At 45.7% G+C, this 26,550-nt stretch overlaps 1 protein-coding gene across 2 annotated transcripts in view; it reads right to left on the reverse strand.

The window, feature by feature from the left end:
* The window catches only part of LOC110524050 (zinc finger protein GLIS1), a 165,682-nt gene that overhangs the window by 3,056 nt on the left and 136,076 nt on the right, over nt 1-26,550 (reverse strand). Inside the window, exons 6-10 of one of the 2 annotated variants that reach the window (XM_021603349.2) lie at nt 25,072-25,170; nt 21,444-21,621; nt 18,276-18,462; nt 2,866-3,005; nt 1,351-1,509 (exon numbers count right to left, since the gene is read on the reverse strand). In XM_021603349.2, coding sequence (XP_021459024.2) covers nt 1,351-1,509; nt 2,866-3,005; nt 18,276-18,462; nt 21,444-21,621; nt 25,072-25,170 — 763 coding nt within the window. Of the gene's footprint in view, nt 1-1,350; nt 1,510-2,865; nt 3,006-18,275; nt 18,463-21,443; nt 21,622-25,059; nt 25,171-26,550 lie in introns of both variants that reach the window. The other variant, XM_021603348.2, reaches the window with a different exon arrangement.

Consider the following 26,550-nt stretch of genomic DNA (forward strand, 5'->3'; position numbering starts at 1 on the left):
GGCCTTGACTGGCTGTGTACCAATGAAAACATCTTTGTCATTCATTGAAAGGAACGAGACTGACATGGTTATTTTTGTTTGTCACGTATGCGCTATACAACTTAAGTGTAGAGTTAGAGGAGACATTTTGCAGGTTGTCTCAATTCAGCGGCATTACTTTTCAGAGTGCTAGCGTGAAACATTTGGAGGCAAGAGTGGCAAGAAGAAAGCCATTTCTTAAAGATATCCATAAAAAGTGTTGTTTAAAGTTTGCCACAAGACACCTGGGAGACACACCAAACATGTGGAAGAAGGTGCTCTGGTCAGATGAAACCAAAATTGAACTTTTTGGCAACAATGCAAAACGTTATGTTTGGCGTAAAAGCAACACAGCTGAACACACCATCCCCACTGTCAAACATGGTGGTGGCAGCATCATGGTTTGGGCCTGCTTTTCTTCAGCAGGGACAGGGAAGATGGTTAAAATTGATGGGAAGATGTATGGAGCCAAATACAGGACCATTCTGGAAGAAAACCTGATGGAGTCTGAAAAAGACCTGAGACTGGGACGGAGATTTGTCTTCCAACAAGACAATGATCCAAAACATAAAGCAAAATCTAAAATGGAATGGTTCAAAAATAAACATATCCAGGTGTTAGAATGGCCAAGTCAAAGTCCAGACCTGAATCCAATCGAGAATCTGTGGAAAGAACTGAAAACTGCTGTTCACAAATGCTCTCCATCCAACCTCACTGAGCTCGAGCTGTTTTGGGGAAAAATGTCAGTCTCTCGATGTGCAAAACTGATAGAGACATACCCCAAGCGACTTACAGCTGTAATCGCAGCAAAAGGTGGCGCTACAAAGTATTAACTTAAGGGGGCTGAATAATTTTGCACGCCCAATTTTTCAGTTTTTGATTTGTTAAAGTTTGAAATATCCAATAAATGTTGTTCCACTTCATGATTGTGTCCCACTTGTTGTTGATTCTTCACAAAAAAATACAGTTTTATATCTTTATGTTTGAAGCCTGAAATGTGGCAAAAGGTCGCAAAGTTCAAGGGGGCCGAATACTTTCGCAAGGCACTGTACAAGCTTTGATGCTACGCTTAGGTGTGTGTGTGCGTGTGGTTGATCTAACCGACATCAAGATATCTTAAAATTCTGTCTTTAAAAAGTCATGAATTGCCTTATCACACAGGCACATACAAGATACTTCTTGTTTAGGAAGTGAAGAAGTAGGCGAAAAGACAGAATAAACACTAAATTGCAGAAAAAGGTGCGATAGAGAATAATGACAGGGAAGCACATGAAATGTCAGAGGAGGAGGATGAAAAGGAGGAAGTAGAGGTGATATATCCTAGAGTCTCACCTGCCGCAGAGCCACCGCTGGTGCTGGACATGTGGAAGCCATTGTGTTGGTGGGAAGTGTAGCCATGTGAGTCCGCTGGTAAGTGAACACCACTCACAGACTGCTCCATTCTGTAGGAGTCTCCAAAATGGAAGCAGCTCTGAAAGCTGCCTTGGTAATCTAAGGAGAGAAGGAAGGAGAGAGTGGAGAATTGAAATATAATTACTAGAATGGGAAAAGCCCTTGTCCCCATGGCAATTTAACTGGAACACTCATGGATACACTAAATATGGCTGCTAGATGCAAAGACTTGAATGGGAATACCTGTTTTAGTCAATCTATTTCTATTTATTCATTTAACCTTTATTTAACTAGGCAAGTCAGTTTAGAACAAATTCTTATTTACAATGATGGCCTACCAAAAGGAAAAAGGCCTCCTGCGGGGCCAGGGGATTCAAAATAAAAATTAATGAAGTAAAAATATAGGACAAAACACACATCAGCACAAGAGAGACAACACAACACTACATAAAGAGAGACCTAAGACAACAACACAGCATGGCAGCAACATATGAAAGCACAGCAACGGTAGCAACACAACATGGTAGCAGCACAAAACAGGGTAGAAACATTATTGGGCCCAGACAACAGCACAAAGGGCAAGAAGGTAGAGACAATAATATATCGCGCAAAGCAGCCACAACTGTCAGTAAGAGTGAGGTAAAGAGGGGGGTAGAAAAGGAAATAAAAGTGTATGAAAGGGGCATTCCTTGTAACCATACAATACGGTATGTTAAGGAGTGATTATTATGTTTGCAAAGTGATTCCATATACTGTGTGGCTTCAAGTTATTATAACGCTTCATTTGTGTTAGCGCGCTAACTCTTCCAGTTCCTCAGTGGTAGCGTTTGTCAATTGTCCCCCTTCTCTTTTTCTACTCAAGTAATGATAATGTGAAAGCAGCCCATTTCTGGAGCGCTTTACGCAACTCCCCGACCACAGCTTGGTTTGAGAGACGTCCATGCGTAGATCTTTAACAGGGAAAGCTGTGTTTAAGGCATTAGGGAGCGGGTCTGGAGTGACAGCTAACTAGAGCAGCCTTGGTGGAGCTCTGAGAGAGAGAGACAGCTGACTACAGAAGGCAGCGTTTTGTTGGCTAATTCAGAGCAGAGGAGGCTTCCGCCTGTGGTTTCGCCTGTTCTGTCTCTCTGACAGCAATCTTCTCTCTCTGTGCAACGCTAAACGCTCTGACAGACCTACGGGCCGCGTCCCAATTCTACAACACCGCTTCCTCTACTTGTGTCCTTTCATGTTCATATGGTGGTAAAGTGTGAGGCCTATTCCATGGAATGGAATGCTTTAAAAGGTGCCGTTAGACATGTATTGCATAGAACTGCTTGCATGATCTATTCTACATGACAGAAAGTTGAGTCGGTAGCGTAAAACACATTTGAATCTTTAACCAATGCTCTGAGGCTTCCAGCCCACTACATAGTCCAGTTGGGTTGTATTGAGTCTGGTCAGGGCTGATCTTACCGTCACTGGCAGCCTGGTGGTGGTAATGAGAGTAGGGCTTGTGGTGGGGGTGGATGTGCTGTTGCTGCTGCTGCTGCTTCTCCAAGGGAGGAGGAGTGCCTGTACCCTTCATCCCTGGGGAGAGGAGAGGACCCGACACCCTGCAGGAGAGCGAGAGTGAGAGTGAGAGACATAATTCATTGTCTAATTTCCAAATAGTTATGCATAATCAGATGCTCAAAAGTGCATCAAGACAATGGTTCCCTGTGTACACTCTAACAACTGTGGCTACATATGATTCGTCGAATCAAATGTCTCACTTTATCAAAGTGCTACGCACTCGGCAACACGTGATCTAACCGACACACTGGGGCAGTTAAAGAGTCCTGAACACCCCTCAGAAGAACACATGTTGGACTGTATGTACTGTAGTCAGTAAATGGAAACGTCCTCCACCTATCACATGTTACGATCTAAAGTCAACAAACACGAGAGGGTGCATTCGACTGAAACCGAGCTCCCCGTTTCCTTTAACTCCTTGCCTTGTGGCCTGGGAGGAGAAAGCCTATTCGTGTTTACTTTCTCCAATATTTTAGAGATGGCATATGAGCATGACATGTTTGTCACAGAACGGCTCGGGGCGGGCAAGCAACGACCAATGCTTCCTCATAGGCTTTCTGGATTGTGATGAAGTAAATCAAGCTTTGTCCGCGGTGGTATTAGACACAGATGTGTGCAAGCAAATAGTTAGAAACGTTAAGCCGAATAGCTCCAACTAGACGGGACTGTGCCAAATACCCGAAAGATCTGTGGAGTGTATTTCCCATGTTCTTCAGTTCACACTTCAAAGGGTCACACTTTGCGTTGAGTGCACCGCATTTCACAGAGGAAGGAAAACAACAACAAGGGGATGAATTGCTTTTTAAAATAGAGTTATAACTAACAGATGGGAACTTGTTCCAACCGCTTGAATTCGAAACATGGTTACGCTATTAGGACGTTGGAAAAACCTGCAATCAACGTGATAGAAGTCATGGAACGCAGTGGGTTTTTGGTGAACTTCTATTGCATTCAAGCGTTGTGACAGCAGATTGTCATAAGGATACCACATGCTCTTACATAAATACTGTCCCAGGAACCTTACATAAATACTGTCACAGAAAGCATCAATTGGATGTCATCCATTCAGCTCTTCTACCTATTCAGAAAGCTGCACTCTCTAAACGTTTTAATCTAACCTCTTCCTGCTGTGTCCAGTCATTTACAGGAATTGTCAGATTAATTTTAATGTAGCATTCTACAATATACAGTTGAAGTCGGAAGTTTACATACACCTTAGTCAAATACATTTCAATGCAGTTTTTCACATTTCCTGACATTTAATCCTAGTAAACATTCCCTGTCTTAGGTCAGTTAGGATCACCACTTTATTTTAAGAATGTGAAATGTCAGAATAATAGTAGAGAGAATGATTTATTTCAGCTTTTATTTCTTTTATCACATTCCCAGTGGGTCAGAAGTTTACATACACTCAATTAGTATTTGGTTAACTAGGGTCAAACGTTTCGGGTAGCCTTCCACAACCTTCTCACAATAAGTTAGGAGGAATGGGCCAAAATTCACCCAACAGAGCTGGTGTAACTGAGTCAGGTTTGTAGGCCTCCTTGCTTGCACACACTTTTTCAGTTCTGCCCACAGGTCAGAGCTTTGTGATGGCCACTCCAATAGCTTGACTTTGTTGTCCTTAAGCCATTTTGCCACAACTTTGGAAGTATGCTTGGGGTCATTGTCCATTTGGAAGACCCATTTGCGACCAAGCTTTAACTTCCTGACTGATGTCTTGAGATGTTGCTTCAATATATCCACATAATTTTCATACCTCATGATGCCATCTATTTTGTGGAGTTGCACTAGTCCCTCCTGCAGCAAAGCACCCTCACCATATGATGCTGCCACCCCGTGCTTCACGGTTGGGATGGTGTTCTTCGGCTTGCAAGGCTCCCCCTTTTTCCTCCAACCATAACGATGGTCATTATGGCCAAACAGTTCTGTTTTTGTTTCATCAGACCAGAGGACATTTCTCCAAAAAGTATGATCTTTGTCCCCATGTGCAGTTGCAAACCGTAGTCTGGCTTTTTTTATGCCGGTTTTGGAGCAGTGGCTTCTTCCATGCTGAGCGGCATTTCAGGTTATGTCGATATAGGACTCGTAGAGGTTTTACTTTGGATATAGGGGCGGCAGGGTAGCCTAGTGGTTAGAGCATTGGACTAGTAATTGGAAGGTTGCAAGTTCAAACCCCCGAGCTGACAAGGTACAATTCTGTCGTTCTGCCCCTGAACAGGCAGTTAACCCACTGTTCCTAGGCTGTCATTGAAAATAAGAATTTGTTCTTAACTGGCTTGCCTAGTAAAATAAAATAGATACTTTTGTACCTATTTCCTCCAGCATCTTCACACGGTCCTTTGCTGTTGTTCTGGGATTCATTTGCACGTTTTTTTTGTTGCACAAAGTACGTTCATCTCTAGGAGACAGAACGCGTCACCTTCCTGAGCGGTATGATGGCTGCGTGGTCCCATGGTGTTTATACTTGCGTACTATTGTTTGTACAGATGAACGTGGTACCTTCAGGTGTTTGGAAATTGCTCCCAAGGATGAACCAGACTTGTGGAGATCTACAATTTTTTTTCTTAGGTCTTGGCTGATTTCTTTTGATTTTCCCATGATGTCAAGCAGTTTGAAGGTAGACCTTGAAATACATCCACAGGTACACCTCCAATTTACTCAAATGATGTCAATTAGCCTATCAGAAGCTTCTAAAGCCATGATATAATTTTCTGGAATTTTCCAAGATGTTTAAAGGCACAGTCAACTTAGTGTATGTAAACTTCTGAACCACTGTAATTGTGATACAGTGAATTATAAGTGAAATAATCTGTCTGGCAAACAATTGTTGGAAAAATTACTTGTGTCATGCACAAAGTAGATGTCCTAACCGACTTGCCAAAACTATAGTCTGTTAACAAGAAATTTGCGGAGTGGTTGAAAAACTAGTTTTAATGACTCCGACCTAAGTGTATGTAAACCTCCGATATCAACTGCACATATGGAAACCCAGTAGGCCCTTGTCAGTATTAAAGGAGATCTGGGTGATACATCTAAGATGTCTTCTAAGTGCATTTCAACCCCCCCCAAAAAAATCATGCCTATTTTTTGAAGAGAAAAATAATTGTACTTAGTCCATTTGCAGAAACAAATATCACATTTCTGCTCTGTTCCCAACACCTAACTTTGAACAAAACAGATATCCAGACCAGTAAGACACAAATCTCCATTAGGAGGCAAAATCTCCTCACAAATATTCAACAGCCACTTAGTACCATTTTCCAGTTGTGTTTCAAGAATGCCAACACATAAACTGTTGCTGTGTTACTATGTGCCGTGGATGGATGCATATGGTTTGCAGTACGGGCTCTGTGAATGTGATGACAGAGCGTTGCCGGAGGCAGCGGAGCCCTCAGATGACTGCTCACCTCTAAGGCCAGGATGACATAGCTCTAACTGTGTGAGAAAGCTAGGTCAGTACCACCCAGTGCTACCACCTGGCACAGCCTTTCTACACCCCACAGGAACAGATTATGTTTCAGGCACAGCCAGGGCTCCCTTGAAAAATAGATTCTCATCTCAATGGGCATCACCTGGTTAAATAAAGGATGCATATGTGAATAAATAAGGCTATGTCTAATAAAAGAAAGACGTGCTAGAGATCGGTATTTCGACTGTGTCCATATATAGACCTTTCTATTTGAAACCTCACCGTGCACTAACAACGGACTCATGCACCTCCTCTTATGCTACCACATATCCTAAAGCAAACCCTCTCTGTCGCTCTCCTGCCTCTTGAGCTTAGAGAGCCACACGCCTCTCCACTGAACACACACGGAACCATTTGAACCAGCGCAGTGTCGAACCAACGTCTTCTCCCTGCCTAGCGTTAGCATTAGAGCATTAGAACGCTTGCTAGCAGCGAGCGTGGCTAATCCGTCCATTGGCACGGGCCCAGTGCCGCGGCCATGTGTTTCTGCGGAGAGCGGCACTCCCCCGGGAGCTGCTGTCAGCACAAACTCAGGAAACAGTTATACTGTTCATATTTTTACAAGCAGCCTCTATGTGCAGCTAAAGTGAATCATAAGCTAATCACTGCCAGCTGCCGCACGCTCAGGCTCAAGGAATGAGGGGAATCTTTCATACGCTGCACCGAGTATAAATCTCTCCCCTGGTATTCACCTTCCCTGATAATCCTCCATCCTCCTTCTCCTCCTCCTCCTGTCATTACTGCCTTTTTCCAACCGGCCTTCCCTGACCCCTTCTTCTGCTGTGAAGGAGTGGTTTAACCCCTGACCCCTGAAAGATTGACATAGAGGCTATTAACAGATAGGCTACTGGCTATTGGTCGAGATCAGGGGCGGGAAGACGAGGGCCGGGGAGAGATGTTGGGGTGAGCGTTTCAGATTGACGGGGTGAGTGTAAAAGAACTGAGGGCCAAGTGTTTGAGGGACCTCACTGCTTGGAGCATTCAGCCAGATAAGCTTTGACTCCGATTACTGGCAATAGTACAGTGGATAGGCTATGGCTCAGTGACTCAATTGACCTGATTTAGTGAATATGACCCAGTTAACCAAATGTATAATACTGAGTGAATATGACTAAGGTAATACGTCAAAGTGAACATGATGATGCAATCTCTATTGCACTCCACGCTGCCCTTTCCCACCTGGACAAAGGGAGCACCTACGTGAGAATGCTATTCATTGACTACAGCTCAGCGTTCAACCCCATAGTGCCCACAAAGCTCATCACTAAGCTAAGGATCCTGGGACTAAACACCTCCCTTTGCAACTGGATCCTGGACTTCCTGACGGGCCGCCCCTAGGTGGTGAGGGTAGGTAGCAACACATCTGCCACGCTGATCCTCAACACTGGAGGCCCTCAGGGGTGCGTGCTCAGTCCCCTCCTGTACTCCCTGTTCACCCATGACTGCATGGCCAGGCACGACTCCAACACCATCATTAAGTTTGCAGACGACACAACAGTGGTAGGCCTGATCACCGATAACGATGAGACAGCCTATTGGGAGGAGGTCAGAGACCTGGCCGGGTGATGCCAGAATAACAATCTATCCCTCAACGTTATCAAGACAAAGGAGATGTTTATGGACTACAGTAAAAGGAGGACTGAGCACACCCCCATTCTCATCGACAGGGCTGCAGTGGAGCAGGTTGAGAGCTTCAAGTTCCTTGGTGTCCACATCACCAACAAACTAGAATGGTCCAAGCACACCAAGACAGTCATGAAGAGGGCACAACAAAACCTATTCCCCCTCAGGAGACTGAAAAGATTTGGTATGGGTCCTCAGATCCTCAAAAGATTCTACAGCTGCAACATCGAGAGCATGACTGGTTGCATCACTGCCTGGTACGGCAACTGCTCGACCTCCGATCGCAAGGCACTACAGAGGGTAGTGCGTACGGCCCAGTACATCACTGGGGCTAAGCCTGCCATCCAGGACCTCTACACCAGGCAGTGTCAGAGGAAGGCCCAAAAATTGTCAAAGACCCCAGCCATCCCAGTCATAGACCGCTCTCTCTGCTACCGCATGGCAAGCGGTACCGGAGTCCCATGTCTAGGACAAAAGGCTTCTCAACAGCTTTTACCCCCAAGCCATAAGACTCCTGATCAAATGGCTACCCGGGCTATTTGCATTGTGTGTGTGTGTGTGTGTGTGTCCGTCAACCCCTCTTTTACGCTGCTGCTACTCTCTGTTTATCATCTATGCATAGTCACTTTAACTATACCTACATGTGCCTATTACCTCAATTAGCCCGACTAACCGCACATTGACGGTACCAGTACCCCCTTTACTTATCTATTGTTTACCTAATACTTATTTTTTACTTACAAATGGCACTTTTGGATAGGGCTTGTATGTAAGCATTTCACTGTAAAGTCTACACCTGTTGTATTCGGCGCACGTGACAAATAAACTTTGATTTGATTCCGGGAATACGATTTGATTCAGTAGACATAGACTGAGCCCTGCAATAAACTTGGCTTCATGAACCTCTACGACAGAGCAAGCGGATCAGGACTATGCATTCCAACCTGGACACTGTAACATCACCCTGGGGCTAAAACAATCCAGCCAAAATGATTCACATTCCTACAACCCAAGCAGGTATGTAAGGAGGACATGGACGTTATCAGCACTGGACTATCTGTCAGGTTATATACAATCTATAACAAGCAAAAAATACAATTGGCAGTGACGCAATCTTTCGCCGTTCTAGGATCTGTCCTCTAAGGCTTGGTTCTGTCTACAAGGTTGAGGGGGATGGAAAGAAAGACGGAAAAGAGATGGATGCTCAGGATGAAGATTCATGAAGAAAGTTGCTCTGCTCCTCGTTCGTCTTCCTTCACCTGCCCTTCCTGTCCCACTGGGGACCATGGATCAGATCCCCTTCCGCCCCCCCTCGGCGGCCCACCATTAAGCCCCTCTGATGGATGGGCATGGGCGGCTTGGCGCGGGACGGTGGGAACGCGCCTGGTTCTGGTTAGCGCGCTAAAGCCACGCGTGAGAGACGGGCCGTGCTGAGCTAAGCTAACCCTACGGCCCAAGACAAAGCAGTCAAGGAGCTTTTCCTGGGCCGATAAAAGCTCTCTGTTAGTTTTAGTGAGACAACCTCTGAAAACACTGGAGGAAACACTGAAACACTACATAAATGCCATCCCTGGTGAAGGAATATTGACTTTGAATTGTCTGAATTGTTCTTTGAATCAGCCATTTAGCAAAGGCAGTTCAAAACCACGATTAGTCCTACTACTACCACGTCCAGAAACGTCTATATGACTCCGGCCTGTCTGTTGAATTAATGACTGATGGAATGTTTTTGTTTGACTTGGGAGATTTGATACTCCGTGCAGATGATTTAGGGGTGATAATGAATGGAGGGAGGGATGGATGGACGGATGGATCGATGGCATGGAGTTACTCGCTGACTATGAATGACTGTCTCCCTTCAGAACCGTATATCTCTTGATGCCGTCTCTGCAGCCACTCTAATTCAATTAGATCGTGTCAATCACAGTTCCTTGTACTCCACAAGGTACCAAACCATGTCAAACTAATATTTGCCGAGGGGCTCTAATATCAATACACAGGAAAAATTCTGTCTGCCCTGCCCCTGTAATTATAGAATGGCATATGGTAAAGAGGCACTGAATGACAACCTTTACCACCCATCGTCGCTCACAAGCCCCTCGCCAACTGTAGAATGGCCGTGTCTGTGAGAGAAGCCCCGAGTGTCTCTAGCTCCTGCTCCGAGCTCCATATGCATGCCACGGTTCACAGAAATCATATTTTAACTGGCATATTTTAATATCAGCTTCAGAAAAATGACACTGATATTTACAAAGTCAAATTTGTCTAAATGGCCCATTTGAGCCAGAGTAAACACATTTAACTATGAGGTCAGAGGCTGCCGCAGCACTAGAGTCAGGTTAGTTAGATCATTTTGTCAAAATGTTGAATGTCCTGCTAAACCGTTTGGGAAAAACAAGTGCTGCACGGCTATTGACTTTGGCAGCGGCCTGTATACTCAAGGCTTTAAACATGTAAATCAAATGCTCAATCTTCAGGCAAATGTGAGTAGACGTTTCATACGCAGCTTGTTGTAGGTCCTGGCACAACTCTCTCTCTCTCAGATGGGCAGATAAATCTGTGCAGTTACTGTATGTATGTGTATAGTACATGCATTTTTGGTCAGGTATCGCAGTTTGATGAAATCCACAAATTGCTGCAATTCTCGCAATGAAACGCTGTCATCACATCACAGACGTACAAGTAGGAGCTTTGGGTGGGCAAAGAGACAGGCGTGGACAAGAACGATCACTTAGGCACTTGATCTTCATTTGTATGGAAACTTAGGAAGATTTCTCCACTTACATCATCCACTCACAGCGGTATATTTCAGATGGTCCTCATCAACCTTACTGAAAAACAGACCCCTGTCTCACTTCCAATATCTCATAATGTTGGTGTGTGTGTGTGTGTGTATGTACAGTTGAAGTCGGAAGTTTACATACACCTTAGCTAATTACATTTAAACTCAGTTTTTCACAATTCCTGACATTTAATCCCATTAAAAATTCCCTGTTTTAGGCCAGTTAGGATCACCACTTTATTTTAAGAATGTGAAATGTCAGAATAATAGTAGAGAGAATGATTTATTTCAGCTTTTATTTCTTTCATCACATTCCCAGTGGGTCAGAAGTTTACATACACTCAATTAGTATTTGGTAGCATTGCCTTTAAATTGTTTAACTTGGGTCGAACATTTCGGGTAGCCTTCCACAACCTTTCCACAACAAGATGGGTGAATTTTGGCCCATTCCTCCTGACAGAGCTGGTGTAACTGAGTCAGGTTTTTAGGCCTCTTGCACGCACACACCTTTTCATTTCTGCCCACAAATGTGCTACAGGATTGAGGTCAGGGCTTTGTGATGGCCACTCCAATACCTTGACTTTGTTGTCCTTAAGCCATTTTGCCACAACTTTGGAAGTATGCTTGGGGTCATTGTCCATTTGGTAGACCCATTTGCGACCAAGCTTTAACTTTACTGATGTCTTGAGATGTTGCTTCAATATATCCACATAATTTTCATACCTCATTATTTTGTGGAGTGCACTAGTCCCTCCTGCAGCAAAGCACCCCACAACATGATGCTGCCACCCCCGTGCTTCACAGTTTGGATGGTGTTCTTCGGCTTGCAAGCACCCCCTTTTTCCTCCAAACATAATGATGGTCATTATGGCCAAACAGTTATATTTTGTTTCATCAGACTTTGTGTAACGGTTGTCTTCGTTGTCTGACAACGAGTATGAAATATCAGACCAATGCGCAGCGTGGTATGTGTTCATGATGTTTATTTACTGAACACTGAAATAGAAAATAACAACATGAAAAAAACGAAACAGTCCTGTAAGGTGCAGAAAACACTAAACAGAAAATAAACACCCACAAAACGCAGGTGGGAAAAGGATTGATTCTCAATCAGAGACAACGAAAGACACCTGCCTCTGATTGAGAACCATTCTAGGCTGAACACAGAAAATATAACATAGAAAAAAGAACATAGACAACCCACCCCAACTCACGCCCTGACCAACCTAACACAAAGACGTAAAAAAAACTAAGGTAAGAACGTGACAGTACCCCCCCCCACTCCGTGGACCCCACTCCATCATAGTCTTTCCCCAATTAAGTGGCGCCTCGGACTGGGGACCCTTGCAGCGGGATAGATGGGAGATTCCGGCAGCCCCGGACAGGCGGGAGACTCCAGCAGCGCCGGCGTGAAGAGCGACTCCGGCACCGCCGGAGTGACGGGCAGCTCTGGCAGCTCCTGGCTGACGGGCGGCTCTGGCAGCTCCTGGCTGACGGGCGGCTCTGGCAGCTCCTGGCTGACGGGCGGCTCTGGCAGCTCCTGGCTGACGGGCGGCTCTGGCAGCTCCTGGCTGACGGGCGGCTCTGGCAGCTCCTGGCTGACGGGCGGCTCTGGCAGCTCCTGGCTGACGGGCGGCTCTGGCAGCTCCTGACTGACGGGCGGCTCTGGCAGCTCCTGACTGACGGGCGGCTCTGGCAGCTCAGGACAGACGGGCGGCTCTGGCAGCTCAGGACAGACGGGCGGCTCTGGCAGCTCAGGACAGACGGGCGGCTCTGGCAGCTCAGGACAGACGGGCGGCTCTGGCAGCTCAGGACAGACGGGCGGCTCTGGCAGCTCAGGCTTGGCACCACTACTCCCGGCTGGATCACCATTTTAGCCCGGACCATCCAGAGTGCTGGCACAGGTTGAACCGGGCTGTGGGTGAGCACTGGAGATCTGGTGCATACCACTCGCACCTCTCCCTTAGGCTCAATACCCACATTCGCCCACCACGGGCGGAGCGCAGGCATAGGACGCACTGCACCCTCCCAACGCCCCGGAGACACAGCACGCAGCGCCGGCGCAGGTTACCCTGGCCCAAGACGGCGTACTGGAGACCAAACACGCTGGGCCGGCACAACACGCCCTGGCTGGATGCCCACTCTCGCTTGGCACTTGCGGGGGGCTGGCCTATAGCCAACCGGGCAATGAGTGCGTACTGGTGACACCGTGCGCTTGACCGCATAACACGGTGCCTGACCAGTACTGCGCTTCTTCCGATAAGCACGAGGAGTGGGCTCAGGTCTCCAACCTGACTCTGCCACACTCCCTGTGTGCCACCCCCCAAAACATTTGGGGGCTGCCTCTCGTGCCTGTGACGCTGCCGTGCTGCCTCCATATCCTTCATATCTGCCTTCATATCGCCGCTACTCAGCTTCGCTGCCTCCAGCTCTGCCTTGGGGCGGCGATATTCCCCAGCCTGTGCCCAGGGTCCTTTTCCGTCCAAAATCTCCTCCCATGTCCATGAGTCCAGAGATCGCTGCTGCCCGATACCACGCTGCTTGGTCCTTGGTTGGTGGGTGATTCTGTAACGGTTGTCTTCGTCGTCTGACGAAGAGTATGAAATATCAGACCAATGCGCAGCGTGGTACGTGTTCATGATGTTTATTTACTGAACACTGAAATACAAAATAACAGCATGAAAAAAAACGAAACAGTCCTGTAAGGTGCAGAAAACACTAAACAGAAAACAACTACCCACAAAACACAGGTGGGAAAAGGCTACCTAAGTATGATTCTCAATCAGAGACAACGAACGACACCTGCCTCTGATTGAGAACCATACTATGCCAAACACATAGAAAATATAACATAGAAAAAAGAGACAACCCACCCCAACTCACGCCCTGACCAACCTAACACAAAGACATAAAAAAGAAACTAAGGTCAGAACGTGACACTTTGTCCCCATGTGCAGTTGCAAACCGTAGTCTGTTTTTTTTTTGGTGGTTTTGGAGCAATGGCTTCTTCCTTGCTGAGCGGCCTTTCAGGTTATGTCTCTATAAGACTCGTTTTACTTTGGATATAGATACTTTGGTACCTATTTCCTCCTGCATCTTCACAAGGTCCTTTGCTGTTGTTCTGGGATTGACTTGCACTTTTCGCACCAAAGTATGTTCATCTCTAGGAGACAGAACGCGTCTCCTTCCTGAGCAGTATGACGTACTTGCGTACTATTGTTTGTACAGATGAACGTGGTACCTTCAGGTGTTTGGAAATTGCTCCCAAGGATGAACCAGACTTGTGGAGGTCTATAATTTTTTTCTGAGGTCTTGGCTGATTTCTTTAGATTGTCCCACGATGTCAAGCAAAGATGGACTGAGTTTGAAGGTAGGCCTTGAAATACATCCACAGGTACACCTCCAATTTACTCAAATGAAGTCAATTAGCCTATCAGAAGCTTCTAAAGCCATGACATCATTTTCTGGAATTTTCCAAGATGTTTGAAGGCACAGTCAATTTAGTGTATGTAAACATCTGACCCACTGGAATTGAGGTACAGTGAATTATAAGTGAAATAATCTGTTTGTAAACAATTGTTGGAAAAATTACTTGTGTCATGCACATGTCCTACTGTCCTAACCGACTTACCAAAACTATAGTTTGTTAACAAGAAATATGTGGAGTGGTTGAAAAACGAGTTTTAATGACTCCAACCTAAGTGTATGTAAACTTCAGACTTCAACTGTATGTGTGTGTTGTCTAACTGGTGTTACAATATCCTAACAACACACTTTGCATCTCTCTCCCAGTGGCAGTAACTGTGTGCGTATGTAGTGCAACTTACCAAGGAATCCTGAAACCACATTGTAATTCTACACAGTTCTATTCCTGCTGTTTCAATGTTTGACAAAACACAGCACCTTCCAGAAAGGGCCTGGCCTACCATGACATCTCACTGCACGCACGCACACACACTATGCTTATGTAGAACTATTCTTTTGTTACACTTTTTGCAATGCTTGATTGTATCCCCATTGCCTCCAAATGTTTTTTTTAATGGTGAATTTTTTTTTCTCCACTTTCCCTCCCTCTGGTTGTTTTGTACGGTACACACAGTGCCTCCTGACAACACGTTGGCTTTGTTACTGTGCTCTGCTGGATCTCTGGGGAAATCATAGACATTAATAGGAAACATGCATGCAGAGAGAGAGAGAGAGAGGTTGATCTCTCTCCGAGGAACTGAAGTAAACCTAGAGAGAGAGAGCAATGGTGGGAAATGTGTTTGATAATCTGCAGCAGGACTTAGTGCCTCTTCAATGGAACAGACGATAGCTAGCGCTCTGTTAGCATCACTCTATGCTAAACACAGAGGAGCCTAGTTGGTACTGCACTTATCATACTCCAATGCTACGAAATATAATACGATAGGTATTGTATTAGCATTACTATACTGTAATTCTAGCCAAAATGTATTTTCGAAAAGGGGAATCTTGTTAGGACTGTGCCTCTACTAAATACAAATCGACACTTGTTCAGAGTGAACTGGCTGACACACATCGGCGCGGACAGTACATGTCAAATGAAAGACAGAGCTAAAGTATGTTTAAAGAGCTATGGAGTATGTTTAAAGAGGTGAAGGTCAAGTGCTGTTAATGAGCTACACAAACCCACAAGAGGAGTCATCACCACACTGCTTTGACAGTTTCATCTTTAAAACCTTTGTTAAATCCTGGGCCAAACCGTTAGGTCATTGGGAGTACTCTGTAAACCCCCAGCTGGGACTCGAATGGACCTGTGGATCATTGGACACAATGCCAGAAACAGAGCGGATCTTATTGGCCCGCATCATTCTGACCTCACCGTGGCCTTTCCTGTGAGCGCTGTATCTGAAGGGTCACGGTTAAGCTACGTCCCAAATGGAACCCCCCAGTGCACTACTTTTGACTAGAGCCCTATGGGGCTCCTTATGGGCCCTGGTCAAATGTAGTGCACTACATAGGGAATAGGGTGCCATTTGGGACTCAGATAGGTTTTGATTTGGATTACGACAGCTAAAGTGATAGGATGTATCTGACGGTGGGCCCTAATATAGTTTTTGCACTAAAATGGGAATTGATTTTGGATGACACATAACAGAGTTTCTATTTCGCAAGTGTCCTCACACTGCGCTGGGATCAGCGTGATAATATTGATGAAGTGTACAGTATGCTACAATGATGTGCACATGTGTGTGTGTGTGTGTGTGTGAGAGCGAGAGGGAAAGAAAGTGTGCGCGTGCGTGTCTGTCTGTGTTTATGTGTGCGTGTGTATGTGTGCGTGTCTGTCTGTCTGTGTTTATGTGAGCGTGTGTATGTGTGCGTGTCTGTGTTTATGTGTGCGTGTGTATGTGTGCGTGTCTGTGTTTATGTGTGCATGTCTGTCTGTGTTTGTGTGTATGTGTGTCTGTGTTTATGTGTGCATGGCTGTCTGTGTTTATGTGTGCGTGTGTATGTGTGCGTGTCTGTCTGTGTTTATGTGTATGTGTGCGTGTCTGTGTTTATGTGTGCGTGTGTATGTGTGCGTGTCTGTCTGTGTTTATGTGTGCGTGTCTGTCTGTGTTTATGTGTGCGTGTGTATGTGTGCGTGTCTGTCTGTGTTTATGTGTGCGTGTGTATGTGTGCGTGTCTGTCTGTGTTTATGTGTGCGTGTCTGTCTTTGTTTATGTGTGCGTGTGTATGTGTGCGCGTCTGTCTGTGTTGATGTGTGCGTGTCTGTCTGTGTTTGTGTGCGTGTGTATGTGTGCATGTCTGTCTGTGTTTATGTGTGCGCGTCTGTCTGTGTTTATGTGTGCGTGTCTGTCTGTCTGTGTTTATGTGTGCGTGTGTATGTGTGCGTGTCTGTCTGTGTTTATGTGTGCGTGTCTGTCTGTGTTTATGTATGCGTGTCTGTCTGTGTTTATGTGTGCGTGTCTGTCTGTGTTTATGTGTGCGTGTCTGTCTGTGTTTATATGTGCGTGTCTGTCTGTGTGTGTGTGTGTGTGTGTGTGTGTGAGAGCGAGAGGGAAAGAAAGTGTGCGCGTGCGTGTCTGTCTGTGTTTATGTGTGCGTGTGTATGTGTGCGTGTCTGTCTGTGTTTATGTGTGCGTGTCTGTCTGTGTTTATGTGTGCGTGTCTGTCTGTGTTTATGTGTGCGTGTCTGTCTGTGTTTATGTGTGCGTGTCTGTCTGTGTTTATGTGTGCGTGTCTGTCTGTGTTTATATGTGCGTGTCTGTCTGTGTTTATATGTGCGTGTCTGTCTGTGTTTATGTGTGCGTGTGTATGTGTGCGTGTCTGTCTGTGTTTATGTGTGCGTGTCTGTCTGTGTTTATGTATGCGTGTCTGTCTGTGTTTATGTATGCGTGTCTGTCTGTGTTTATGTGTGCGTGTCTGTCTGTGTTTATATGTGCGTGTCTGTCTGTGTGTGTGTGTGTGTGTGTGTGTGTGTGTGAGAGCGAGAGGGAAAGAAAGTGTGCGCGTGCGTGTCTGTCTGTGTTTATGTGTGCGTGTGTATGTGTGCGTGTCTGTGTTTATGTATGCGTGTCTGTCTGTGTTTATGTATGCGTGTCTGTCTGTGTTTATGTGTGCGTGTCTGTCTGTGTTTATGTGTGCGTGTCTGTCTGTGTTTATGTGTGCGTGTCTGTCTGTGTTCATGTGTGCGTGTCTGTCTGTGTTTATGTGTGCGTGTGTATGTGTGCGTGTCTGTCTATGTTTATGTGTGCGTGTCTGTCTGTGTTTATGTGTGCGTGTCTGTCTGTGTTTATGTGTGCGTGTCTGTCTGTGTTTATGTGTGCGTGTCTGTCTGTGTTCATGTGTGCGTGTCTGTCTGTGTTTATGTGTGCGTGTGTATGTGTGCGTGTCTGTCTGTGTTTATGTGTGCGTGTCTGTCTGTGTTTATGTATGCGTGTCTGTCTGTGTTTGTGTGCGTGTCTGTCTGTGTTTATGTGTGCGTGTCTGTCTGTGTTTATGTGTGCGTGTCTGTCTGTGTTTATGTGTGCGTGTCTGTCTGTGTTTATGTGTGCGTGTCTGTCTGTGTTTATGTGTGCGTGTCTGTCTGTGTTTATGTGTGCGTGTCTGTCTGTGTTTATGTGTGCGTGTCTGTCTGTGTTTATGTGTGCGTGTCTGTCTGTGTTTATGTGTGCGTTAAACAAATCAGTAGGTATGTGACAGTAGGTATGTGACAGGAGGCTGCTGAGGGGAGAATGGCTTATAATAATGGCAGGAATGAAGCAAATGGAATGGCATCAAACACCTGGAAACAATGTGTTTAATGTACTTGAGAACATTCCACATGTTCCGCTCCAGTCATTACCACAAGCCCGTTCTCCCCAATGAAGGTGCCACCAACCTCCTGCGGTATGTGACCTGTGGCCACAATTCCATGTGTGATATGATGTACATGTATGATTTCACAGTAATATGTTATAGGGGACTCACCCGTCACGTGTGCTCTCCATGGTGGACAGAGGGGACAGATGATGCGGGCTGCTCAGGTCCCGGTCCAGACGGGGCTGCCTAGGGGGCAGGTCAGGGGCGGAGGCTGAGCCAGGGGTGGGGGCTGGTCCTGGGGAGAGGAGCTCCACTGAGACACCGTGGTGGGGAGTGCTGGAGCCAGTGTACAGGCCTGAAAGACCAACAAAGTTAATTCACTAAATGTGCCAACTTGAGTCCCTCACTCAACCACCTTCCCCTTTGACCAAATTAAAAAGCTTTTCAAGGCAACAAGCTTTTGTTTTCACAACTGATCGTCCAATCAGTGAGAGCTTTGGAAAAAGAAAATGTTCTGTTGTTTTGTGTTTTGTGATTTACAGTACATTGTTTGTGCTGCCACAGGGGTTGTCCTCGGTTGTCCTTAAACTGTTTTGTTCTGGTTACAATACTATTTAGTACAATAGTGTTAGGATTTCTGTTGAGAAGACTTTATAGGAATTTTGAACATGAGTGGAGAACTGGCACTGGCTTGGGATCTCTCTGTATGTGTGCGTCTGTCTGTGTGTGTGTGTGTGTGTGTGTGTGTGTGTCTGTGTGTGTGTCTGTGCGAGCATACGTGTGTGTGCCCCTGTGCCAGTCCCTAAGTATTTGTAGCAGTTTAAATGCCTCTGACCTTCCTGTCTGAGCATCAGAAAAGAGTCAGTCTACAGATCTATGATCTTAATTTGAGCCAGTCTCCTATAGCAGGAAAATAATCCTGCAGCAACAGGAAATGTGAATTACTGTGTGGATTATAATTAATGCACACTTTTTTGCAGCGGTTTATACAGTATATTTTCACAAGGGAAGAGCAAGTCTGAAATTTCACAGTGGAAATTACAAACCTTAGAAGCCTTTTTAAACGTCAAAACACTACAGGTTTTACATTTCCTGCATGGCAGGAAAGTCACCCTGCAACAGGGTGATCACATTAAGATTCCACATCTGTACTTCAGTTGGATGGCGATTCAGGCTCATGACAAATCACAATGACAGCTGAATGCTCTACTGAGAGCTCCAGTTGAAAGAGCTCAGCTCTGTCCAAGGGGCTCTCAGATTGCCTAAGAGGGTCAAGGCAGTGAAGTCAGCAGCCCCTCTCTGCCTCTCACTCCTCCTCCTGTACTGTAAATCTGTTCTCTCGTCTCTCCTCTCCTCAATCTGCCCTGCCTGCGATGTCTTTGCCAGTGTCCTGGGGGACAGCGTAGCGTCGTCGACTGTCCAGGGCAACGAGGCGGTGCGGAGACGAGAGGAGCGCTCCTGGTTTCTGCAGTACTGTTCCCCCAGCTGTGCTCAAGTGGAAGCAGGGCCTATCTGACAGCTCTCTGAAATGGTTACAAGCTTGATTCATTACCCCCAAAATCATCAATCACAGACCTTAAATGGTTTCCCCTTTAGCCCCCACATCTGCTACCAGACCAGCAAACATTCTACAAATAATCGCTGCGATTGCTTCAATTTCATCGCAAGCCTCAGCGGTGCAGGGTTTCCCCCGCGCGTTTGGGGATGATCGTAGGAGTGCTCTGTGACGATTCTACGTGTTTTCTTTTCATGTGGGTTCTGAGAGGGCTATGTGACGGGCCTGAGAACATTTGGTTGTGGCGGTTCTGACACGTATCTGTAACGGTTCAGAGAGTTTTCTCTGTGAGTTTTGTGCAGGTTCTTTGTGAGTTAGGAGGGGGTTCTGTAGGGTTATGAGGGGTTAGGGCGGTGTTTGTGGTGGCATTAGTAGGCAGCATAGCCTGACTTGAAGCCTGTCACACTGAGATGGACCTATGGTCATCTGCAGTAATGTGCTCTAGCAGATGAATTACATTCAGAAACACACTAACTGAGGTCCTAAAAGGAACAAAGATATTTTCCTGAGTAAGATTGAGCCTACTGAACATCTCTTTAGCCTCAGAAACTAAAACCTACAGATACCAAATACCAAGCCATTTTAAAAACCAACCAACAGGAAACATAAGATTCACCGCAACTAGAAGTGCGACTCATTGTCAGCTATAGAAAGAAGTGTTAACGTTGAAGAGCCTCCCTACTCTGCCCATCCTGCTGACTCTCCTCCCTCTGTTGGCTGGAGAACAAAGCTCAACACATGCAATGATGAATCCCATTTCATTTCGCCTGGCGTAAACCCTAACAAACCCGTCGTCCTCGAACGCCTCCTAATCAACCAATACGGCCACAGCAACACAACAGCTCCTGCGGGCTAGAAACCATTTGCACATTTTGTCACAATTGGAGTTAGCAACACATCCACTCAAAGCAGAGGGAGAGGAGAAGGAAAGATGCCAGTATTTCAAGCATCGATTCAATAATCAAAGACAACTGGAGCTTTCATAGTCCCATAACAATAACAGAGAGAGATGGGGAGTCTGGATTGGACAAACTGAGCAAACAATGACAGATGTGTCCATAAACTGTGGACACTGCAGGGCATCTCTCCTCTCCTCCATAGTAACCCTATATTTGTTCCTGCTCATCAACCTCTCTTTCGCAAGCCATTTGACTGTAGTATAGTCTATGGGATCTCCATAGAGAGACTTCCAAGTTAAACCAAAAAGAATGTAAATCGGAAAATGTTCATATTCAGCATTAATTGCAAATCATAAATGTTAGCCATTTGTAGATGTTCTCAGTTTGATTTCCAGTCCTAAATAACTCTCAACCAGCGGTCTCAACCAGCAGGAAGTGAGGCAAAAGTTTCTCGTAAAACACAAAGGACTTGTTTCCAAACCGAATCAGTTCTAATTAATGCATCAGGTATCACATTCAGCATGAGATTGAGCCGAAGGCACTCAGGCCAATTTGTCCTCAAAGCTGGAAATCAGCACTGAGACAGTTACTGCCAGTCTATCATGTCAAAATGTCAACGTTTACTGTAATATTAAAGATAGGTCAGTGTGTCGGTTGGTGAATTGGGGGTTAAGGGTTGGAGTAAGATGAAGTTGTCCTGGCCTAGAAGCTGAGCTAAGGTCAGTTTTGCGTTAGAATTTTAAAGAAAGACGATCCTAGATCTGAAAGCTGAGCTGATCCTAGATCCTACAGGCACCTTTTACCTGGAGCGTTAGGGTCTGGGGTTATGGGTACACAGGTTAAGGGTGAGGGGTTAGGGGGGGTAGAGTGACCTTCGTGCACCTGTGAAGATGTCCTGGCACAGTCCCGGGGAGCGGCCATCCTTCCCGTTGAACAAATGCTGCTGCGAGGGGGCGGGGCAGTGCAGGTGCTGGTGCTGAGAGGGGACGGAGCCCTGCGGGTGGTGCACAGACAGACACTCACTCAGGACGTCCTGCTCCAGGTGGGGGCAGGGCCTCAGCTGTCAATCAAGCAGAGAAGGGGAGGGGTTGTTGGACAATACAATACAATACATTTCAGAGTTTGGTTGGACATCTTCATACCAACACCAAGCCATGGCATGTGGCATGACTGTCTTTCTGCAAATTGTATCTGGGTGAGCAAACACACATGAAACTGCAGTCTATCTCCCATTCCATGCCAGGGTGGAATTGGGGCAGCGTATTCGGGAACACTGCTCCCAAAGTGAAAACATTACTATGACATGAAAAACGTGTTTTTGAGCTGAATTCCTGCATTCCCAGTGGTTTTAGTTGCCAATCTAAATCCACGTTTTTAAATTCCAACCCTGGGTATATTAAGCTAGCAGTGGTTTCAAGGTAACATCAGTTGGAATGATAGCTAGGGTAGTCTGTTTTACAGATCAGTGAAATGGTTTACTCTCGTCTATACATCAGTGCAGTGGCTTGCGCTGTAGTAAAATGTTATCGTAGGGTATGGTACATGCCAAGGCAGTGCATTGCAGGAATCCTAACAACCATGTCTTTCTTCCCCTTCATCTGCAGAAGTACCTTCAGAGCTGTCCCACTGGGCACAGACGTCAATTCAACGTCTATTCCGTGTTGGCTCAACGTCAGCTCATTGAAATGACGTGGAAACAATGTTGATCCAACCCGTTTGGGTGGTGACGTCAGGACATGGTTGATCACACCGAATGCCTGGTTTTAATCTGAAGGTAAAGGCAGGAATTTTAAAATGTTTCTACGGTGTGGCTGGACAGTGGCTGGACTGAAGGGATAGGTGTGATCCTTCTATGGCTCTAAAGAGAATCTCGGCGTTCTTTAGTCTAGTGGGCTGGTTAGCTCAGTTGACTAGAGCACAGCGCTAACCATTTAAGGCTGTGGGGTGTGATCCCAAACGAGGCTATATTTAGCTATAGATTGCTACAACATATAAGCTACACTAAACTACACTGAATCTGTTAAAAAGGCTGTAGTGTAATGTCAACCCTCTCTATGAGGACAGCGACGCCGAGACTCTGCCAGTAAGAGCTGACATAAGTAACACCAGGGCTACGGTAAAAATAAAATAACATTTGTGTAAACTGGCCCACAAGCACAAAAGTCTTTCATAAAAGCAGTGAATCAGTTCGTTAGCGTTGGCATCTCAACCACAGAGACTGAGAGGAAATGACAGGCCTAGAGGCCCGTTTTCCCGACCACAGACAGCCCACTTATTAGGACCCGGAGAAAGAGAAGGGATCAGGACCACTAGTCCATCTAGCTGTCGTTCTGTTCGTCCATTCTCTCGTTTACAGGTTTTGACAAGCCAACGGAGCAAGCCAAGAGGAGAGATACGCGGTTCGAAGCATGCACTACCTCGCTCACAGATACCCCAACAGATTAGTATGCCAGGGCGGCCATCAGAACTAATTCAATGGAATTCATTCAGGATGGATTTAATAGCCCGTCTGGATTGATATTCGAGTTGGCATGAGGCTTTTCCTGTTATATCTGAGCCCTTGAATCAAGATTCCAGATGGATCGCTGTCTCTACGTATCACAGACCGATTCGACAATCATCACATTGTAAGTTGACACCCGGACAACGTCAGTAAGTGACCGAACACATGTGGTGATTGGCAACCGTTCCTTACGAGCGCCTTGCAACAATTCATCAAGTCTAATTGGGCCTCTGCCTTTCACAACATGACGCTATAACAGATTTGGATTGTCTTTTTTTTTCTGTTCCGAGATAGAGTGAGGGGGTTTGTTTGACATGTGTCCACAACATCTGGCCACCGGGGTATTCGGCTCGAGCTCCAGCTTATTAACAATGGTGCAAGCCTCAACATGTTTCTGTTTAACAGCAATGGCAAGCAAAGGAACACATTTTCCAGGCCCGGCCACCACCACTCAAGCCTTTTAGACACAATGAGACCATTCTGTCTCTCCATTCTCCCCATATTTACCGATCCCGATCAGCAGAAGAGTGGGCTGTTGACCATGAACATGACGAAATGTGGTCCAACCTGATCTATTGTCAGGGAAATGGTTTTCAAAGGCTCTGCTAAATCAAACCAACTGTGCGGAGCCGCGAGGAAGAATAAGTACTAAAGCGGAGATGATTACACCTACTGGGGACATTTGCGACGCATGTGGTCTGACAAGATCGACAAGAGTCCTAACATGCTCTCAGTCGTCATTGAATTTCTTCACTTTGACTTGAACAGCAACGGCGAAACGGGGCTTGTCTCTTTTGAACGTCAGCCATTTAACATTCGGTTGATCCGCATGGCGGAGTGGACCCTTTTCCGGCTTACAAGTCATCGATGTGCTACGCACTACTTACCTGGAAACGAGAACCAAGAACTAGCGCTAATATCTAGGGTCCTCCTGCTGGGGTGGAGATGATTGTGGACTACAGGAAATGGAGGACCGAGCACGCCCCCATTCTCATCGACAGGGCTGCAATGGAGCAGGTTGAGAGCTTAAAGTTCCTTGGTGTCCACATCACCAACAAACTAACATGGTCCAAGCACACCAAGACAGTCGTGAAGAGGGCACGACAAAACCTATTCCCCTTCAGGAGATCAAATATTTGGCATGTGGCATATTTGGCATATTTGGCCTCAAAAGGTTCTACAGCTGCACCATCGAGAGCATCCTGACTGGGTGCATCACTGCCTGGTATGGCAACTGCTCTGCCTCTGACCGCAAGGCACTACAGAGGGTAGTGCGTACGGCCCAGTACAACATCGGGCCAAGCTTCCTGTCATCCAGGACCTCTATACCAGGCGGTGTCAGCCCCAAAAAATTGTCAAAGACTCCAGCCACCCTAGTCATAGACTGTTCTCTCTGCTACTGCACGGCAAGCGGTAACGGAGCGCCAAGTCTACGACCAAGAGACTTCTAAACAGCTTCTACCTCCAAGCCATAAGACTCCTGAACATCTAATCAAAAGGCTATTTGCATTTCCCACCCCCCCACCCCACCCCCTCTTTTACGCCGCTGCTACTCCCTGTTATTATCTATGCATAGTCACTTAAATAACTCTACCTACATGTACATATTACCTAAATTACCTCGACTAACCGGTGCCCCCATACATTGGCTCTGTACCAGTACCCCCTGTATATAGCCTCGCTATTGTTATTTTACTGCTGCTCTTTAATTACTTGTTCCTTTTATTTATTATTCTTATTCTTATTTTTTAAACTGCATTGTTGTTTAGTTGCTTGTAAGTAAGCATTTTACTGTAAGGCGAATACAATACCTGTTGTATTCGGCAGATGTGACTAATACAATTGGATTTGATTTGAGTTAACTGGTCGAAAGATGTACAGTGTGAGAAAGTGAAGGCTGGAGAAGGGAGGATGGCTCCTTCAATGCATTCTGGCCATTACAATGAGCCCATCCTCTGATTTAAAGTGACAGTTTTTCTGCACACACACTCTTACCTTTCTACGCACCTGTTGCTCTTTGGCCGAGTGGATCTTGACGTGTTTGCGTAGGGAGCTGGGATCGGTGTAGCGCTTGGTGCATCCCGGGATCTGACACGCGTACGGTTTCTATAGAACATGATGAACATATGAATAGTGTAGGGTAAGTGTCTGATTCAAAGCAACTAGTTGTTGCGTAACGACAGTGCAGTGAAGCAACCACAAGTCAAAGCAACCAAACTTTTCGAAATGGATTGATACAAAACCACATATGAACTCAATAACATGTATGCGTTGGCCATAGGCACTATGTTACATTACCAAAGAAGAGCAGAAATCAAGAACAAAAATGCACACAAAAAATGCACACAAAAAAAAACAGGCAGAAGAGTAATGAAATGCATTGAAATAAGAAGGCAAAGAGAGCCTCCTACCTTTCAGCTGACAATACAGAGAGCAATTGAAGAAATTGAGGGCAAGAGAGGAGGAATGAGAAAGAGAGTGAAGAGAAAATATAAAACATAAATTGAATAAAATATTCAATTTGACAACATTTTTAAGCACTACAAGAAATCACTTTTAAAGTAGCACATTGGTGCTCCATAGAAGACTGACGACATAAAGGCTACCCCGGGGCGGCAGGGTAGCCTAGTGGTTAGAGCGTGGTTAGAACCCCCGAGCTGACAAGGTACAAATCTGTCGTTCTGCCCCTGAACAGGCAGTTAACCCACTGTTCCTAGGCCGTCATTGAAAATAAGAATTTTTCTTAACTGACTTGCCTAGTTAAATAAAGGTAAAATAAATGTAAAAAAGATCACATTTGTTATAAGGTTTATAAAGATATATTCTCGTGAAGTTATCGTGCAAATTACGCCAAAAGATGTGAGGGGGGGCACTAAATATGATCACCAAAAGCAACACTTCAACACTTCGCTACACCTGCAATAACATCTGCTAAATATGTGTATGCGACCAATAACATTTGATTGGATCACTACACCAGTGGTGTAAAAACGACTGCACTCCCTGTCATTAACTTTCCTCATCGTCACACAATATTACTGAATAAAACACAGCATGCAGCCTGGTGATGGAGATATTTTCCCCTTGTGTTTACCTGACCAAAAGCATGTGGACACGTGCTCATCAAACATCGCATACCAAAATCATGGGCATTAATACGGAGTTGGTCCCCCCTTTGTTGCTATAACAGCCTCCACTCATCTGGGAAGGCTTTTCACTACATGTTGGAACATTGCTGCGGAGACTTGATTCCATTCAGCCACAAGAGCATTAGTGAGTTCGGGCACTGATGTTGGGTGATTAGGCCTGGCTATCAGTCATTGTTCCAATTCATCACGAAGGTGTTCAATGGGGTTGAGGTCAGGGCTCTGTGCAAGCCAGTCAAGTTCTTCCACACCAATCTCAACCAACCATTTCTGTATGGACCTCGCTTTGTGCACGGGAGCATTGTCATGCTGAAACAGGAAAGTGCCTTCCCCAAACTCT

The sequence above is a fragment of the Oncorhynchus mykiss genome, chromosome 5, assembly GCF_013265735.2.
Source record: "Oncorhynchus mykiss isolate Arlee chromosome 5, USDA_OmykA_1.1, whole genome shotgun sequence".
NCBI lineage: Eukaryota > Metazoa > Chordata > Actinopteri > Salmoniformes > Salmonidae > Oncorhynchus > Oncorhynchus mykiss.